The 18756-nt window shown below is 42.2% G+C and overlaps 1 protein-coding gene across 1 annotated transcript in view; it reads right to left on the bottom strand.

The window, feature by feature from the left end:
• Nucleotides 1-142: 142 nt before the first annotated feature.
• stx1b (syntaxin 1B) overlaps nt 143-18756 on the bottom strand; it is a 57982-nt gene continuing 39368 nt past the window's right edge. Inside the window, exons 5-10 of the mRNA XM_059348823.1 lie at nt 14477-14550; nt 11893-12001; nt 9413-9486; nt 4805-4942; nt 4609-4719; nt 143-4513 (exon numbers count right to left, since the gene is read on the bottom strand). Of these exons, the coding sequence (XP_059204806.1) occupies nt 4433-4513; nt 4609-4719; nt 4805-4942; nt 9413-9486; nt 11893-12001; nt 14477-14550 (587 nt within the window). The 3' untranslated portion in view covers nt 143-4432. The remainder of the gene's footprint in view (nt 4514-4608; nt 4720-4804; nt 4943-9412; nt 9487-11892; nt 12002-14476; nt 14551-18756) is intronic.

Below are 18756 nucleotides of genomic sequence, written 5' to 3'. Positions count from 1 at the left end.
ACACACACAATGGCCGTTTCATACTTAGAACAATTATTAATGTTGGTGAGGACGAATTGAGGACCTGTGTATGTGTGTGTATGTGTGTGTGTGTGTGTGTGTGTCCCCACACGGGGGGGGGGGGGGGGGGGGGGGGGGGGGGCTTTCACAGGTTCACATTTAAACATCAACCTGCGTAAAAATACAGTTACAAACAAAGCATGTGTTGGTGTAGCTAACGCCAACATGTTTCACTTTTAGAAACAAAAAGCCAGGTCGGTCCGATGGGCGGTAAAGTGCACGACATGGAGGGCAGGTCGGGGTGGGGCACAAAAAACACCATCATGCAAACTCCACAACGCTTTTGCATGCCTTTTTTATTATTATTATTACTATCATCATTACACACAATGGGATGGGCAGGTCTGCAGGGAGGGGAAGGGCAGACTCCCGATTCTCGACGTCGTCTTTTCGTACAAACAATTACGACACAAACAGGAAGAGGGAAGACAAAAGGACAGGGGACGAAACATGCTGACACACGTCCTCAACCAAACAGAGTCGTTTAAATTGTCTCAGTGGTTTCGTTTGTCAACGTTTGTCTGTGTTTTGTCTCCCGAGAGGATGGCGGCGGGGCCTGATGGATGGCTGCCAGACAGGAATTATACAGAAAATACACGCACACGCACACACACACACACACACACACACAACATCAGTGTCAACAAGCTGGCTGGTGCTACAACGGTATCCTCACATCGCTGATTCTCATCCACCATCGCAAGGCTGCCGCGACGACCGTGACGTCACCTCAACAACCACGAGAACATGTAACCGAACTAAAGGTTATGGTGATGAACGAAGCGCTGTGATTGGTGGAGGTCAAATGTATCTGAACAAAAATCAACAAGCAAGTCAGTTTAGTTTGTGGACCGAGCTCCGAGAGTCCAGAGACACCAGGAACACGTTTACGGCTGGAAATATTGTTTGATATTTAATCCATTTTGTGGAGAGATTCAGTGTCTGCACTACAGTCTAAAAACCACGAATCAAGACAGAATGTAGCCATGAACAACACAACAGCAGAGAAAAGTGCTAATTTATTCTAAATCTACTGACAATCTGAACAAACATCTATTGGGTTTTGCTGCCTGGAGGGGCTGGTGGTGTTGGCAAAGCTTTGGTGAAAACGGTTTTGGTTTTGGGAAGTCAAAGAATAAAATAAAAGCTCCCACTTCCCTCCACTCTTCTCCAGCCTGAAGCTAAAAGTCCTTGTTCTTTATTTCATCTAGCATCTAATGACACAGCATCACAGACATCTACAGCTAACAGCGCTAACTACTACAACGCCCAAGAAAACACACAACGAAGCAGTGATGGCGTCCCTGTGTCTGCGCTGAGACAGAGCCGCTAACGTGTCCTGGATATTGTTAGCCACGTTAGATCGTTCGCTAAAAATACTTGTGAAAAAACGTTAGCTTCTTGTCAGAGCGAAGCCATCCAGAGCAATGGAGCTGCAAAGTGGCTTTTTTTTATTAAACACCCAGATATTTACTGAGCACAGCTGTGCATCTCTTGAATAGATTTAATGTCCATCCAAGTTTAAACTCTGTCCATTCTGCAGCCACACCAGGGGCAGAGACACGGCCAAATAAAACTTAACTATAACAAACTGACTTTATTGCTTTGACACCAAGTGTAGTAGACTGATCTAGTGGAGTTTCAGGTGGTGTTCGTCGCCCCGACAGTGATCGTAACGGTGCGGGATTGTCCAGCGGCGCAGGCCTCAACGGGTGCCGCCAAGTCTCCGAATCACAGAGCCCGAACATGATGAGTCTCCGTATCACAGAGCCTGAACACGACGAGTTTCCGTATCACAGAGCCCAAACACGACGATCCTCCGTATCACAGACCCCGAAAATTGACGAGCCGGAGTCGCCGCACTGAGCTGGAGCTTCGAGACGCGCCGTGTGTCCAGTTTGGGGCGACACTCATGTCTGTGCTACTTCTCAACACGAACACCGTGAACAGTAACGAAACAGAACATGCTTCTACAACACACACACACGTAACACGCGAGTGTCATCCCACTCCGGACCAGTGTCGAGGTCAGCATTTTATTTGTCAAAGCACAGATTGAAAATACTTTACTTGCTGAAATTGTCCGAGTTTGACAAAATAATTGTACCAAGTAGCCTTTTTAAAAAATTCCAAGTGCACTGCTGATGAAGACGCTGATTAAAAAGCTGTCGGGATTAATTGGTCAAACTTCTTTTGCCAGGGTCAAGACTTCCTTGTGGTATTTCTCACCCCGACACTGATCTGGACACACAGAAAAAGTCTTAAACATTAAAAAAGACCAGAATAAGTTGTGATTACTCTCCAACAAGCAGCAGCTACACGACCTACACAGAACACAAGCTAATGCTACAGCATGCTAAGCGACCCAGTCTTACACTGGCTTGATATGTAACGTGGGAAGGTATGCACGTTCAGGGGAGTTTCCAGTGTGACTGTGTGTTAATATGAAGTGTTCATGCATGTGCCGTGTTATGAATGAATGAATGTGAATGTGTGTGCGTCACATGTTCCACCTTCCACAGAGAAAATCCACCAATAGGAAAAGCCTCTCCTGATCAGTAGCACCTGTGCAACTCAGGCATTTAAATGGTGTGATCACACTCAGGCAGGAGATGGAGGGATGCAGGGAGGAAACAGGCGAATGCATCAAACCATACGGACTAAACGGTAACCGCTAAATGATGTCAGGCCGATACGTCACGGGACACGTCACGCACGCACTAAAACAGCAGCACCACGGAACAACGAAGCAACAAACGTTCCCCATTACGAAACAAAAAGAAGATAAAATCACGACACTCAGGTGACCAGGGCACGCCAGCATCTTCACAGATTTCTACGTTTTCTGTCCGTCTCGTTTGTTTTCTAGCTTGTTTGTTAGTTTTATGTTTTATGTTATTTTTCTTCTTTACTTTTTAATGTGTTCTCTTCATTTTTAGAATCTTCCGGAAGAACAGCTGTGACAGCTTGGAGATGGCCCCCGGCATGTTTCTACAGCGATGACGCCGATGAGCGGCGTTACGGCAAGCCTCATTGGCTGCCATGGGCGGGGGAGGCGAGATGAGTCGTCTTCCTCATTTCTAAACTGCATAGATTGACCGTCCGTCTCCTCCCACCCTCGTTAAACCCTCCTCCTCCTACCCCCCTTCCTTCCCACCCTTCACCTGTCAGTCAAATGTCACGTTTCCGAATTAAATTCAGCAGGAAACCAGAGGCCCTCCCTCCCACTGCTCTTTGGCTGGATAGATGTCACAAGAAGGGGAGGCTGAAACCTGCCATGTCGCAGTGACACCCGCCACACACTCCGGCACAAACCGATCGGCTGGCTGTGGAAACTGTTTGGTGGACAGCGTGTCACGCTCTTTCCTCATTTAAAAATGACACGTGGCAGGTTGGGCTTTGCCAGTCTAAGCTAATTTAATGGGCTGACTGAGGTGAATGACAGGAGTGAACAACCAATGAGAGGTGGACTAAAGAGGCGGCCGAGCCAACGGCCCCTCCCTCCCGGAAACAAGGGGACAAAGTTGGTTCTATCAAAAACCAGCGGGTGCTCGTCCTGCGGGACAGCATTCCGGAACACTGCGGCATCACCGACAGCATTCTGGAACACTGTGGCATCACCAACAGCATTCCGGAACCTCACTCTGCTCTGAGAACCCTTGGTGCCACAATGCAGCACAGAGTTCTAGAGCTCCAGAAAGTTCTGACGGAACCGAAAAATTATTTTTCTTTCTCACAGTTAACTTGGAGAGCCGAGCTCTTTCGTGAAGAACTCTGACATTCCAGAACGTGCTCAGTGCCAGAACCTCTACCGGGAAATAAATGTAAAGAACCTAACAAAGATTAAAAGGTTGGTTCTGGAATGCTCGTCCCGTAGAACTCCCACCCAGCAGCAGTCACCATCGCTGTCCTCGGAGACTCCCGAAAAACGAAAGAAACTTTTAAAAAATAAGAAAAAAAAAGGCAAAACAAACAAACAAACAAGTAAATGTCATATTATAGGTCATAATTTTTTACAGGTAGCTAACCCATGTGTTGCTTCATATGTTCATACATTTACATGTACATCTGTAATAAATAGTAGGTTTATTTGTACCTTCTTTTATATATGTTATGTAATTAAGTCAGCTATAATGTGATGGCGTTTTTTTATTGTTTTTTTTTTTGTCTTTGTTTTTTGAACCCCACCCAACCCCATGGTGTTTCCTCTTATCTGTGATTGGATTGTTATCTCTTCCTAGCTGATTGGTAATCTGTCTTGCATTTGTGTTTCAAGTTTTTATGTTGTTGTTGTCGTCGGTGTTTCTTTTCTCTGCTGGCGGTCGGACGGTCGGTCGGTGTCGGTTGTCACAGCGGCAGGTGGCGGAGCGTCTCAGAAGCCCAGCGTGCCGCCGATGGTTGACGCCAGGACCACGCCCAGGATGACGCAGCAGATGATGATCATGATCTTCTTCTGCAGTGCGACAGGACAGGAACAAAGGTTGGTGTTTGGAAGGCGACGTTGTCTTCCAGCTAAAATGGACAACGTTTTTCTAATAAACTTGTTACCTTGCGAGCCTGGCTCTGGTATTTGACGGCCTTCTTGGTATCGGATACGGCTCGCTCCACGTAGTCGACTGAGTGTTCCACGTTGTACTCAATTCTGTCAATCATCTCTCCCTAAACACACAAAGATACACACATCAAAAAGTTCAATATGCGAAGCTTGGTCCGTCTCGTCACTTTCTGTTACCATGTCTCTTACCTGGCTCTCCACCAGCATGGCCATGTCGACAAACATGTCATGCAGCTCGCGGATGCTGTTTTCCAGCTTGATGATCTCGGTGTGTCGGGTCTCGATCTCGTTCAGAGCCTGCTTGGTCATCTGAGAGTCCATTTTGATCTGCAGGAGAAGTCTGGTTTTAACACAATCATTATTTATCTGCAATTGTTTTAAGTGAAAACACAACTGGGAAGATGCCCTTGGACTTGTGGGAAGTCGTTGCAGGACATATTGAGTTTGACCCTTTAAAGCAACATTATCAATCTACCTAAGAACAGCTTCAGAATAATTGTGATTCTACGCTGACATCGCTGTTATCCCCACTCATCGCCCTTCACACCTGTTTCACACTACATAACTTTGGTAGGTGGGTACGAACTGCTAACTACCTCTAACACACAGCCAGCTCACACTGCAAAATACATTAAGCTTACCAAGTATTTTCTTCTTATATCTAGCAATAGTATCTTAATTATCTTGTTTTGAGTATAATTTACCAACTGACAATAGATTTGTGCCTATTTTAAGAACATGTGTCATTTTGTCTTGTATAGTTGATAAAACCTAAAAAAGTTATTTTGCAACAGAATTGAGTGAATAACCCCTCTTCGCAGGGATTTCAGTCTTGTTTAAAGATTTCTTTTAAGGACTGACATTTAATCAATTCAGCTGTTGAATATGGTGAGTTGTTACCGCAAAATATTGGTTCCAATTGAGAGTTTTAGTTGCATTTAGTTTGAATGCTATTTCAAAAGCATTTTCTACATACCAGTGTCTTAGCCTGGGTATACCCATACTGCCTTGCAGGCTCGATTTCATTTCGAACCTGCATGCAGTCTGGCAACTAAGGCTGCATTCAGACTGCAGGCGAATCTGTTTCAAATCAGATTCCTACTCAAATCCGATTTTTAGGGCTGACTGTCCACACTGTTTTTAGCAAGTGTCCAAACCGGATATGGCTCTGTTCAGACTGGGCCACATTTTTGACTGATCTGACAGGTTGCTGTAGTAACGGCGTCAGAGCGCCTGACGTAGTAACGGCGTCAGACGTCATATAATTGCGACAGCGACAAGAACAACAACAAACATGATGGAGGCAGGTCACCTCAGTATATTGGCCTTATCACTGTCCAGTAGAGGTGAAGAATATCTCAGATGCACCAGGGGAGAAACCGGGTGGATGGAAGACCCCATTGGGCCCGCATGAGTCGGGCGCGGCTGCCGATGGACACCTTGTCTCCGCGCTGCCCGCGCTGCGCTTGCCTTGTAGAGTGACGTCACGGACAGTCAAAACCGATCTGAGTGTTTGGAGCGGTTCAGACTGAGACGCATCTGTCCAAATGCGATTTGAAACTACCTTCCAAAGGTGGTTTCGATCCGGTCTGCAAAAATTGGATTTCATGTGATTTGTGACTGTTCAGACTTCAAAAGAGCCATCCAGTTCCAATCTGGATGGGCTAAAAATCGGATTTTGGCTGGCAGTCTGAACGAGGCCTTAGGCCCTTTCTTAGCCCTATTTTAGGGATCCAATCACAGAACGGGGAGGGACGGCAAGACAATGACACGTACTACTCGACAGATGGAAGCTTGCAGTTTTGTAGTTTTCTTACAGATCCAACATGGCTGCAGCAGATGCAAAGCTCTCTTTCGATCTAGCTGTAGACAGTGTTCTAGATAGTTTAGAGCCAAAGTTTATTTTAAAAGAAGAACAACGTTTGACTTTACACTCCTGTTTCACCACGAAAAAGGATGTTTTAGCCTTGCTTCCGACAGGATTTGGTAAAAGCCTAATCTACCAACTAGCCCCGCCACCGATCGCTGTTGTAACGCCGGTGATCTCGCTACGAGCCGGGGGACAGTGGAGCTGCCGAGATACCCGCAGCAGCTTGTCTATTGACCATAAAATCAGTGGAGGTGTGTGGCTGAATGACATGAGGGGGAAATAAGGCGTAAAAATAAATAATCTTGCAGAAAGCGAGAACTGGAGAAGCAAAGCAGCAAGCAACACTCTCTCACAGACACACACAGACACACCAACACTGCTGGTAGACTGTGAGCAGCCAGAGTCAGAACATGTTGCAGAAAAACGTTGCAGAAGCAGAATTGAGCATCTTAGTCTCAAAGTAGAGATGGGCTAGTCTGGCTATATAAACATCAATTTATGTCGCTCTATATATGTCATCTGGTATAACTGATACGATTGGCTAAGAGCTATGTACAGACGATTTTGATAGACATTCGTAGCGCCCAATAAAGAGCTCTGGAGGATCGTAAACCACACCTCTACAGAAAAATGAATTGGTGGTGTCCAGATTATCATCATTTGTGATATAGTCTGGCATTAGCCAGGCTACCAGTGTCTACCCACAGATACTGAAATGAGGAAAAAAACATGCTAGTTTCAAGTATTGCTGGCTTATTTTAATGTTACTACAGTTGTGCTTTTCAAGCAAAATTGGTATTCCTGGTCTTATTTTAAGACATCATTGTTTTTTCCAGTGCCTAGATATTTTTACTTATTTTAAGAATTCTTACAAAGAAAAATCTAACTGCACTGGCAGATAATTTTACTTGTTTCAAAGATGTATTTGCTTAATTCTAGTTATTTTTTGTCATTTTTTGTCCATTGGTTTTTGAGGTGCAGTCACTGATTTTGGTGGAACTGCATTATGTTTTGTGGTGTCCTCTGATGTCCTCCGGTGGCTTCACCTCAACACTTTTTGGGATTTACGGAGTTTCCTGATGGACAGAAAGCTCAACTTTGCTAAAGTAAAGTTAGCTCAGTTAGCCGTTCTGCCAGGGGGAGTGTTGGTGTTTACACCGCTAACACAGGAGCTTTAGACTGCTGGGATAAAGAGTTTTTAAGCTTTGGGGGGGCCTGAACGGGGCGACAGAACCAGGTTCAGCAGCCTCTACGGAGAGTGACCGAGCAAGAGGCCGTCTGACAAAAGGCTTGTTATGTTTTGTGTTGCTGCACTTGCTTGATGTTTGGCTGTTGCAAAGTTGTTTTTGATCATAACTAGATGTGTTGATGTGATATTTAGTATTGGCATCAGACCTATATCAGCCAAAATCACTGAATCGGATATTGTAACAAAAGATGAAAGTATTATCTGATCCATAAACTATCAGGTAGATGCTTCTCTGACCTTCAGGTGACCTGCCGTATGAGAGGTGAGCAGCATGCATATTCTAATTCCTTTGTTATTCTAAAAAACACTTAAATTTGAATGTTTGAATTGCTGCTAGAAGTTCTGTAAGAAGCAAAACATCAAGAAACAGTATGATATAACTCAGTCATGTTGTGGGCAACTTGTTTCTTGTATGGGGAGAAGTTGTTTCACAGTTTGAGCAGGATGTTTTTAGATGGCCAGGTTAAGCAAAGTGGAATCCAGAAAAGGTTTTAAAAGCTTAGAGCGCTTTCACAACCCAAAGTTTAGTCCGTTTCAGTGGAACTCGGCTGGTTAAGTCCTTGTTCCGGTTGGTTTGGTCTTTTGTGAATACTCCAGTCTGACCTGGTCCGGTCCCAGACCTCCTGTGAGGGTCTCTAGAGCGGTTCCATTCACTGTGAACGTGATCCGACCCAGTTACAGGACCTGAAGCAGAACCAGCAGACTGTGGCTCCTGATCAGATGGTGAGGTCCATCAGAACAGAAAGATGTTTCTCTGCAGGCTAACACAGAGCTGAAGATACTTTCTCAGAAGAACATTTAAGAAAGTTACTTTCTCTCTGCAGCTGTGCAGATGTTCATATTTACAACAGAAGCCACTGAACAGCAACATGTTGCTTTAACCACCATAAAAAAGGCAAATAAGAGGTTTTGGAAAGCAATAAATAAGAAAGAGCAGAATGACAAGCTTGAAGAAGGATTCTGGATGTAGGTTTGCTGCTGTAACCACTGTTTGAAACACACAATACATATTCTCCTGCATGTTTATCACTTTAAATCTGTTTCAGTGTACAGGTGTAGATTATGCCCTGCAGATATCCTACATTAAAATATATACAGTAGTAATTAATTTAAAAACTTTAATGAGGTCACAAGTCATAATAATAATTTTGAGATGAGTGAGAAAGCTGTGTAACGTGGGGTTGACCTTTGACCTCCAGTTTCTCCTCCCTGGTGCAATGTCTGACTAACTTACCTTCTCGCAGAGTAACTTAACACCAGCTGTAAACCGGCGGTCTGACCTCCACTGGCTGAAGGACACCTGTACCTGTTGGCACCCTGTGACATCACAGGTGGGTGTGGCTTCAACCAGAGGAGCTCAGAGTGAAAGTTTTTGGTTTTCAGCTCCGTGTTAAGTTACAGATCACGACCGTCAGGTCGCTCATCTTTGGCCAGAGGCAGAGGCGCATGCACATTGAGCTTTTAATTTGAAAGAGTGAATGAGGTGAATCCATCAAAATAAAAGCTCTTCCCAGTGCATCCTCCTATCGCTACATGCCATGTGGCAATGGCCGTGTTCACCTGATGTCTCAGCGCACCTGGTGGCGATTCTGCATCCCAGACAAAACAATCATTGAGAGAAGCAGAATGGCACAGGTAAAAGTGACCCGGGGCAGCCGGGCTCAGGTGCAGTGCTTACATCATCGGTGAAGATGGCCAGCTTGCCACTCTCCAACATGTCCTCTAGTTCTTCATTGGTGGTGGTTCTCCCAGCTGCAGACAGAACACAGAGAGAGAACGGTTAGAGAACACCTGCAGCATAACTGGTCACATGGTCCGTCACCTGGTACGCCACATGGTCCGTCACCTGGTAGGCCACATGGAGCACCACATGGTGCGTCACATGGTGTGCCACATGGTACGACACATGAGCTGCATGCCAAAGCTCTTAATGTTCACCTCCTCTATCCTCTATCCTCGCTTGAACCGGAAGTTCTTTCGCGGGCGCCATCTTTAAGACCGTCCCAAAGCTCTTATTTGTGATCGGAGGATAGAGGATAGAGGATAGAGGAGGCATATCGGAGGAGGCACAAGCGAGGATACACGAGAGAATCCTATGCGGAAGTCTTTTAGCGGTGGCCCCGCCCCCTGACTCGTTGAATAGACGCAGCAGCTGATCGGACTGATGTTATACATCGCAACATCGCTGTAGTTTGATACCGGAGTGAAGACAGATCACAGATTAAACTAAAGTGTGTCACCACAAGTTTTATATTTTATTTATATGATTCACCATGTAATTAAAATCTGTTTTATTGTGACTCTGAACAACAAAAACACCACAAACATATTTCTACATTTATAATAAATTAAGAGAAAGATCGCTCTAGAAGTTATTTTCCTTTTTCCTTTTTTTCCTTTTCGTGATCTGTTTTTTCCACCGTACAGATTTATTATGGATATTATTAAAGTAAAAAAAAAAAAACAGTAGAGAGTCTGAGAGTCTGTCTGTCAGCAAGAAACACTTTTACATTGTTTGTCATTTTCATCAGTACCACGCGAGGCTGATCATTACTGAGTGACATAATTTACATTTTACCTTCATCATCTAACCTAATAAAATATTGGCCGGTGTTCAGCGGACACAATCATGTTCTGGTATATTAAATAATTAATTTATCACCAGGATCGTCTACTACGACGGCGTATTAGGGCAATATACGAAATAAATAAATAAATAGGAACCCAGGGGAGAGGGACCCAGCCACCATGGCATGATTAAAAACAGATAACATGAGGTGATGTTACGACATCACCACATTTCATTCCTTTCTACCTGCGGGATGTCTCTTCTTTTCCATCACTCGCTCTGTTTACGGTGTTTTATCAGAGTGATCCGACTGACGCTCCCCTCCTCCTCGCGTTCACACGGAGCGCTGTCTCTCTTTCAGACCTCCTCTGCTTCTTGTTGACAGTTACAGTGTAACGTTCGTCTAAACTTTTTTCACAGCAGCAGGTTTATTGTTCCCAGCCTTCATTCCTCACGGTCATCCTCATGTGATGCGTCTTTACGCGTGCCATGGAGCCGGGTTTATGGAATCTTTATTCATCTTTTTGAAGTGTGTGTGTGTCTGTGTGTGTATGTGTGTGGCACCGGACGGACCCAGTGAGGCATGGACCAGTATTACCCCCCTCCCCCGGGTCCGTATTTTTTTTTCATACTTGGCCCTTATAGTTGTCCTAATACAGCAGCAAATAATAATTAATAAATTATATAAAGACATTCCCGTGCCCCTGAGCTGGACACAGTTCACAGTATAAATACACCACGGAGGTTGTTATTCATGTGCAGGTGTTTGTTAAACAGAGAAAACACTTATTATTATTATTATTATTATTATTATTATTAGTGCATGTCTCCAGCTGTTAAAGCGACTGACAGCTGATCCAGCTGTGATCTGCTGCCGCCGTCATTAGAAACGGACGTCGCTTCACGTGACGCTCCGGAGGGAAGGACGTCTCATGTCTCTTAAATCGTTTCCCCTCTCCTCGCTTCCCTCACTTGCGTCTCTCCAGGCATCCCCGGTGGGCGGGACTAAGACGCAAGTGAACGGCGCAAGTGCGAAATAAGGGCTTTGGCATGCAGCCTTGGTACGTCAGATGGTACGTCACATGGTACGTCACATGGTACGCCACATGGTACGCCACATGGTACGTCATGTGTCACATGGTTTGATACATGTAATATGGAACGTTACTTTTCATGTGTCACATGGTATGTTACATGTCACATAGTACATTAATTGTCACATGGTATATTACATGTCACATAGTACATTAATTGTCACATGTTATGTTAAGTATCACAAGTCGCCCACAGTGAAACTAAACTGACAAATGAACTGCTGGTTACCCGTCACTGTTTCTGTTCATGTGACTTTAGGCTGAGATATATAATTTTGTTCTATTTTCAATTGAAACAATGCAGAATTATGGAGCGGGAACATGGAGTGTTTCTGCTCATGATTGAAAAAAATTCCATCAAAATAATTAAAAGCTGCTGAGCTGCTGCAAAAAGGCAGTGCAGGACTGAGAACTCTTCCTGTCAGGAGATAACTCAGGTATGAACGTATTAATAATCAGATATCAAATGTGCTGTATGCTGCGTGTGGGACTCACTGATCTCCAGCTGTCTCTGGATGCGGTCCTTGCAGCGGTCGCGGTACTTGGACTGCGTGGTGTTGTACTCAGTCATCACCTCCACAAACTTACGTGACAGTGTCGAGTGCTGTAGGAAACACGAGGTTCAGATCATTACTGAAACTATTAACAAAAAAATGAAATTTGAAATGAATATGAATAAATACAACATAACTGCAATGATAAATACATATAGTTTAAAATGTAAAAGAAAGTTAATAAATGTCTCATCTTTATCACAATTTATCAATTTATTAATTCCCTTATTTATTTTTGATATTATTTTTAGTAGATTTAATGACATTTATTTTAGTCTATAATTAAATTTAAAATTTTTTTAGAATTAAAATGAATTGAAAATGAATAAAATAAATATTTTAACAAATACATACATTTACATATATATAAATTAAAAAGTGTTAAATAAATAAGCCATTAACTGAAATAAAAATGATATCATTCAAAGTAATTAAATACCGAAGCAAATAAAACCTAAAATGTTAGTTTATTTCACATTTTCTATGCCAACATTAGTTTTTAATATTATTTTTGTTAGATATATCACAATCAATATTGTGTATTATCAATTTATTTATTATCTTATTTATTTTTAATATAATTTAATTTGTAGATTAAATTACATTTCTTTTATTTCTATAATCAAATTTTAAAAATGTAGTCATTAAAATTAATTGAAAACGAATAAAAGAAATGTTTAAATAAATACATACACCTACATAAATACATTAAGTTTTTAATATTTTTGAAAATGAATTTAATTCAAAGTTAAATAATTAAGGAGCAAATAGAACCAAAAATATTAATTTGTTTCACATTTTCTCAATTATAGTTAATGCCTATATTTATTTTTAATATTATTTTAGTTAGATTTAATGGCATATTAATTTATTTATAGTCATTTATTTATAAATATATTTATAAATGACTCAACAAATAAATTACTATACCATCACATTTACAAAAATAAATATGAAAATGAATGAAGGAAATCTATAAATAAATACATACAATTACATATATACTAATAAGAATAAAATAGTGTAAAACAAATAAGCCATTAAATGATTATTTAATTCAAAGTTATTAAATACTGAAGCAAATAAAACCTTAAATGTTAATTTATTTCACATTTTCGATATTATATTTAATGTCAATATTAATTTTTCATATTATTTTGGTGCATTTAATGGCACATTAACTAATTTATCAAGTCCTTCATAGATTTATATTTTATATCTCTTAATGTTTTTATAAATAAATAACTGTGTTGTGTAAGCTGCAGCTGATGCAGTTCTACTGTCGGCCACCAGGAGGCTGCAGGGAGCAAAACACTGCAGTATAATAATAATAATAATAATAATAATAATAATAATAATAATAATAATAATAGTTTATATTCTATTTCAAATAACCAAAAATATTTCAATTCTGATATTTTTAAGGTTTTTTTTAAGTCATCTTCAGTGATATAATATTAATTTATATATATATATATATATATATATATATATATACACTAAAGAAATAGGTATATATATATATAAAGAAAAAGGTTAAAAATAAATTGAAGTCCGTTATTGTTTTACTTTGTTTCCATTTTTAATTTAATGTTATTTTATTTATTTTAATGGAAATTAATTAAGAATAAGAAGACTATTATCAGATTGTTTTTTGCAATGAAAAGTAAATAAATAATTAAAAATATCAAAAACGAATCAAGATTATAATATAATACAATCACATAATTTATTATTTCTATTTTTATTCATTTTGAAAATCTGATTTATTTTAGTTATGATATATTATTTTAGATTTATTTTAGTTATGAGATATTATTATCAGATTATTCTTATATTTTTAAATGTTCTTTTTCCAGTGTCTCTGTCTGTCTCTGTGTCTCGCCGAGTGTCTCTGTGTGTCTCTGAGTGTATCTGTGTGTCTCTGTGTGTATCTGATTGTTTCTGTGTGTCTCTGTGTGTCTCTGTGTGTATCTGTGTGTCGTTGAGTGTCTCTGTGTGTCTCTGTGTGTCTCTGAGTGTCTCTGAGTGTCTCTGTGTGTCTCTGAGTGTCTCTGTGTGTCTCTGTGTGTCTCCGTGTGTCTCTGAGTGTATCTGTGTGTCTCTGTGTGTATCTGATTGTCTCTGTGTGTCTCTGGGTGTCTCTGGGTGTCTCTGTGTGTATCTGAGTGTCTCTGAGTGTCTCTGTGTGTATCTGTGTGTCGTTGAGTGTCTCTGAGTGTCTCTGTGTGTATCTGAGTGTCTCTGTGTGTATCTGTGTGTCTCTGAGTGTCTCTGAGTGTCTCTGTGTGTATCTGAGTGTCTCTGTCTCTCTCTGTGTCTCTCTGAGTGTATCTCTCTGTCTCTGTGTCTCTGTGTGTCTTTGTGTGTCTCTGAGTGTCTCTGTGTGTCTCTGAGTGTCTCTGAGTGTCTCTGAGTGTCTCTGTGTGTCTCTGAGTGTCTCTGTGTGTCTCTGTGTGTCTCTGAGTGTATCTGAGTGTCTCTGAGTGTCTCTGTGTGTATCTGAGTGTTTCTGTCCTTCTCACCTGTGTCTTGCGGATCCTGAGGTCCGCTGATGATCTGTTGAGCCCCTCCTCCTGCTCAATGCTCTGCTCGATTGCTGCAGAGACACAAACACAAAAAATTATCAGTCTATTCGTCTCACTTCTGTCTTTTTATTTGTCCACAATTAGAGTCAAACCCACAGACTGACCAACAAAGTATTCAGTCAAACTAAACTGAACTGATATCAAACATTTATGGACGACAACAACTGCAGCATTTTATCAAACTTTCACAAACAACAAGCTTAACTTCTAAAAATGTTTCTGAATCAAACAGAAAAACAGACGAATCTGCACCGTTATTTCCACAACTTACCCACACCATATCCTGACGCACAATTTCTAAATTTTTTCTGGTAATTTTTACTTTTTATCTGGAAATTATAAATTTTTTCTGGAAATGTTACTTTTTTTTCTGGCAATTGTACTTTCTTTCTGGAAATTTTACTTTTTTTTTTTTTTTAATTTTGCCTTTATTCCTGGAAATTTTTAGCCTGGGTATACCCAGACTGCCTTGCGCGCTCGAATTTAATTTCGAACTGCGAAAGGGTCTGGCAACCAGGGAGGTTTCTTAGCCCTGTTTTAGGGATCCAATCACAGAGCGGGGAGGGACGGCAAGACGATGACGCGTACTACTCGGCACTTGGAAGCTTGTAGTTTTCCGGATCCAACATGGCTGCTGCAGACGCGAAACTCTCTTTAGCTGTAGATGGTGTTTTAAATAGTTTAGAGCGAAAGTTGAAAGGTGAAATGTCTCTCGGCGGCTCCGCTGTCCCCCGGCTCGTAGCCAGATCACCGGTAGCGCCGGTGATTAGCGCCTCACCGGCGGTCTCGCCGCCTCGTAGCGCCGAGCCGGCGAGACCGCCGGTCACCGCGGGTGATCTCGCTCCGAGCCGGGGGACATCGGAGCCGCCGAGAGACCCGCAGCAGCTTGTTTATTGCCCATAAAATCAATGTGTGTGGCTGAATGACATGAGGGGGAATAAAGCGTGAAAATAAATAATCTTGCAGAAAGCGAGAACTGGAGGAGCAAAGCAGCAAACACTCTCTCACAGACACACACACAACAAACATCCATTTCTGTTGCTCTACTACGTCATCTGGTATAACTGATCTGATTGGCTAAGAGCTACCTACAGACGCTTTTGATAGACATTCTAAGCGTCCAATAAACGGCTCTGGAGGATCGTAAACCACACCTTCTCTACGGAGAAATCCATTGCTCATTGCCAGACAAGACCTCATTTGAGAATAGTCTGGTGTTAGCAAGGCTAGGAAATTTTACTTTTTTCTGGTAATTCTACTTTTTTTTCTGGTAACTCTACTTTTTTCTGAAGGCAGATTAACGTTTTTTCTAACAGTAAAACTTTCGATTAAATGTAAAAAATATTTAAAAAAAGAAAAGCATTTTAAAAAATGGTAAAAAAAAAAAAAAAAAACCTTTAGCCTAACTTTGTGTTATTTCCACAAATTCCCAACATGATATCCTGACCACATGGAGCCTATAGATTCCTGACATCTTATAGTTTATATGATACCAGGGTCATAAAAAACGGTGAAAATATGGATACTTGTTGGCCATGAATCGATATAATATTGTGACATTCTGCTGTATGGATTTGTTCACCTCTGTAAGACACATTACATTACATATCATTTGGCGCTTTTGTCCAAAGCGACTTACAATAAGTGATTCAACCTGGTTCTATCCTCAGACCACAGGAACCAAGTAAGAACAGAACTTTAGATAGGCGGCCATAACTTAACCGAGGTATTGTTGAAGAGGTAGGTCTCCAGCCTGCGGTGGAAGATGTCTAGGCTGTCCTGATGTCGGAGGGAAGCTCATTCGACTATTTGGGTGCCAGGACAGAGTAAAGTCTGGAAGAGGTTTTGAGGCGAGTTGACCCTCATAGGGTGGGAGTCTCCAGCTGTTTGGCTGATGCAGAGCGGAGAGGACGGGCAGGATAGTAGGGTTTGACCAGATCCTGGATGTAAGCTTGGCCTGAACTATTAGCAGCGGAATACACCAGAGCTAGAGTCTTGAAGCATATCACCCACTGGTAACCAGTAGAGGGAGGAGTGGTGGTGATTGAAGACCAATCAAGCAGCTGCATTCTGGATGAGCTGCAGAGGTTGGATGGCTTTGGCAGACAGACCTGCCATGAGGGAGTTGCAGTAGTCCAGGCGTGAGATGGCCAGGACCTGAGCTGCCTTCTTGGTGAGAAACGGGGGGATTCTCCTGATGTTCTGTAGCAAGAATCTGCAGGATCTGGTGGTAGCGATGATGTTTTTCAGTGAGAGACGGTTGGTTGTCGAGAGTCACACCAAGGTTTTTAGAGGTCTCGGTGGAGACACTGGCCCTCATTTATCAAGCGAGCGTATAACGAGCGCAGATCTGAGTGTATATTTCTTCTTACGACAGGGTCCACGTGTGATTTATCAAACGATCGTGTCTCGCCAACCACAGTGTAAAAATGGTCGGCTGTTGATAAATGTAGCGGCTCGAAACATGCGTAATTTAAATACCACGCCCTAATATATACCCGATTCAGATGGCTCGCCTTCAGAGTTTACGACACCGAAGGGCGCAATACGGCCAAAAAGAAGATTTTTTCACCCTCTAAACTCACATTTATTAGCAAAGTGCACCATTACAATTAACAATAGGGGCAATATAGACATATTAAAGAAATACGCAGCGACGGAGGTTTATGAAATAAAAGTACTTATAGTTATAAACTCAAACAAGTTCACTGAATATTTTACATTTGGAGCACGGACTTAGAAGTTTTCAGCTTTTTGGTTGAAGGAGGTAAACAATGTTTTAAAGTAAGTTTTAATACAAAAAGAAGAGGAATTTCTCAGTCAGAAAGTGAAACTGACGTCCAACAGCTGCAACACAACAAACTAGTTTTGTTTGGCAGCATAAAAAGTGAAAAGGAAGGAAATCAGTGGTGCTGTCAGCAGAGTAGCGGACCATTAAACTCCCAGCGAGGTTTGAGTAATTACATTGTGATATAAAGCCTAATAATCTATATAATATCCGATTATTGCTATTATTATGATGGAGATATATTATTCACCTCTTTACATTTACTAAGAATGATGTCCTAGTCAGAGGAGCGTGTGGCAGCGCTGATTGGAAATGTTTCTATTCGGGCAGCACGAGAGCAGACATGAGATCTGATCGTACCCTCAGCTCACGTCCATATTGATAAATGCCGAGGCTTGCGTAGAAATAATCTTACGCCCACTTTACGCTCACTTTCTGACGTATGCTCGTTTGATAAATGAGGGCCACTGTGTTCTGGACAGTTTTCCCTCGGAGGTAAAGTAGAGCAGCTCAGTCTCTCCCAGGTTAAGTTTGAGGTGGTGTGAGGATATCCACTGGGAGATGTTGGTCAGACATGCAGAGATAGACTGTACAGTAAAACCGCTTCAGATGATCCAGAACTCGGCGGCACGTCTGGTCTACAACCAGCCAAAAAGGTCTCATGTCCCACTGCTACTCATCCAGCTCCACTGGCTACCTGTTGCGACCCGCATCAAATTCATTCCGGTACTGCACCCACCTGCCTGAACGCCCTGATTCAGGCATACGCTACCTCACCACCGCTGAGCTCTTCCAATCAATGGTGCCTGGCTCTGCCAACCGTTGGTCCAAGGCAATCCAAACTCTTCGTGTTTGTTGTTCCTCGTTGGTGGAACCACTACCAGTTCCTACCAGAGCAGGGGCATCCCTCTCTACCTTTAAAAACCTCCTGAAGACTCAGCTATTCAGAGAGGACCTTCTCTCCTAGCACCAACTCTACTCCTAAAAGAATCCTCACTAGCACTTATTGCTGCACTAATGGCTCTTATTGCACTATACCTTGATTGTTCCCCTTTTTTCCTGTAAGTTGCTTTGGATAAAAGCGTCCGCTAAATGACTAAATGTAAATGTAGATATGTGTTGCTGTCTGTGTTTCAGACTGGGGAAGCGAAACGATTAGCTGGGTGTCGTCGGCATAGCTGTGATAGGACAAGCCATGCAAGTGGATGAGAGAGCAGACCGAATTTGTGTAAAATGAGAAAGGAGCGGACCAAAGACAGAGCCTTGAGGGACCCCATTGGTGAGTGGACAGGATTCTGACACAGAACTCTTCCAAGTCACACGGAAGATGCGGTCCTTGAGATAGGACTTGAGTAGAGAGAGGGCAGAGCCAGATACTCCTAGGTGGTGAAGGGTGGAGATGAGGTCAACAGAAAGGTCAAGTATCAAC

Source organism: Centropristis striata, chromosome 13, assembly GCF_030273125.1.
Source record: "Centropristis striata isolate RG_2023a ecotype Rhode Island chromosome 13, C.striata_1.0, whole genome shotgun sequence".
NCBI classification, from domain to species: Eukaryota; Metazoa; Chordata; class Actinopteri; order Perciformes; family Serranidae; genus Centropristis; species Centropristis striata.
This window is presented reverse-complemented; position numbering and strand designations above follow the sequence as displayed.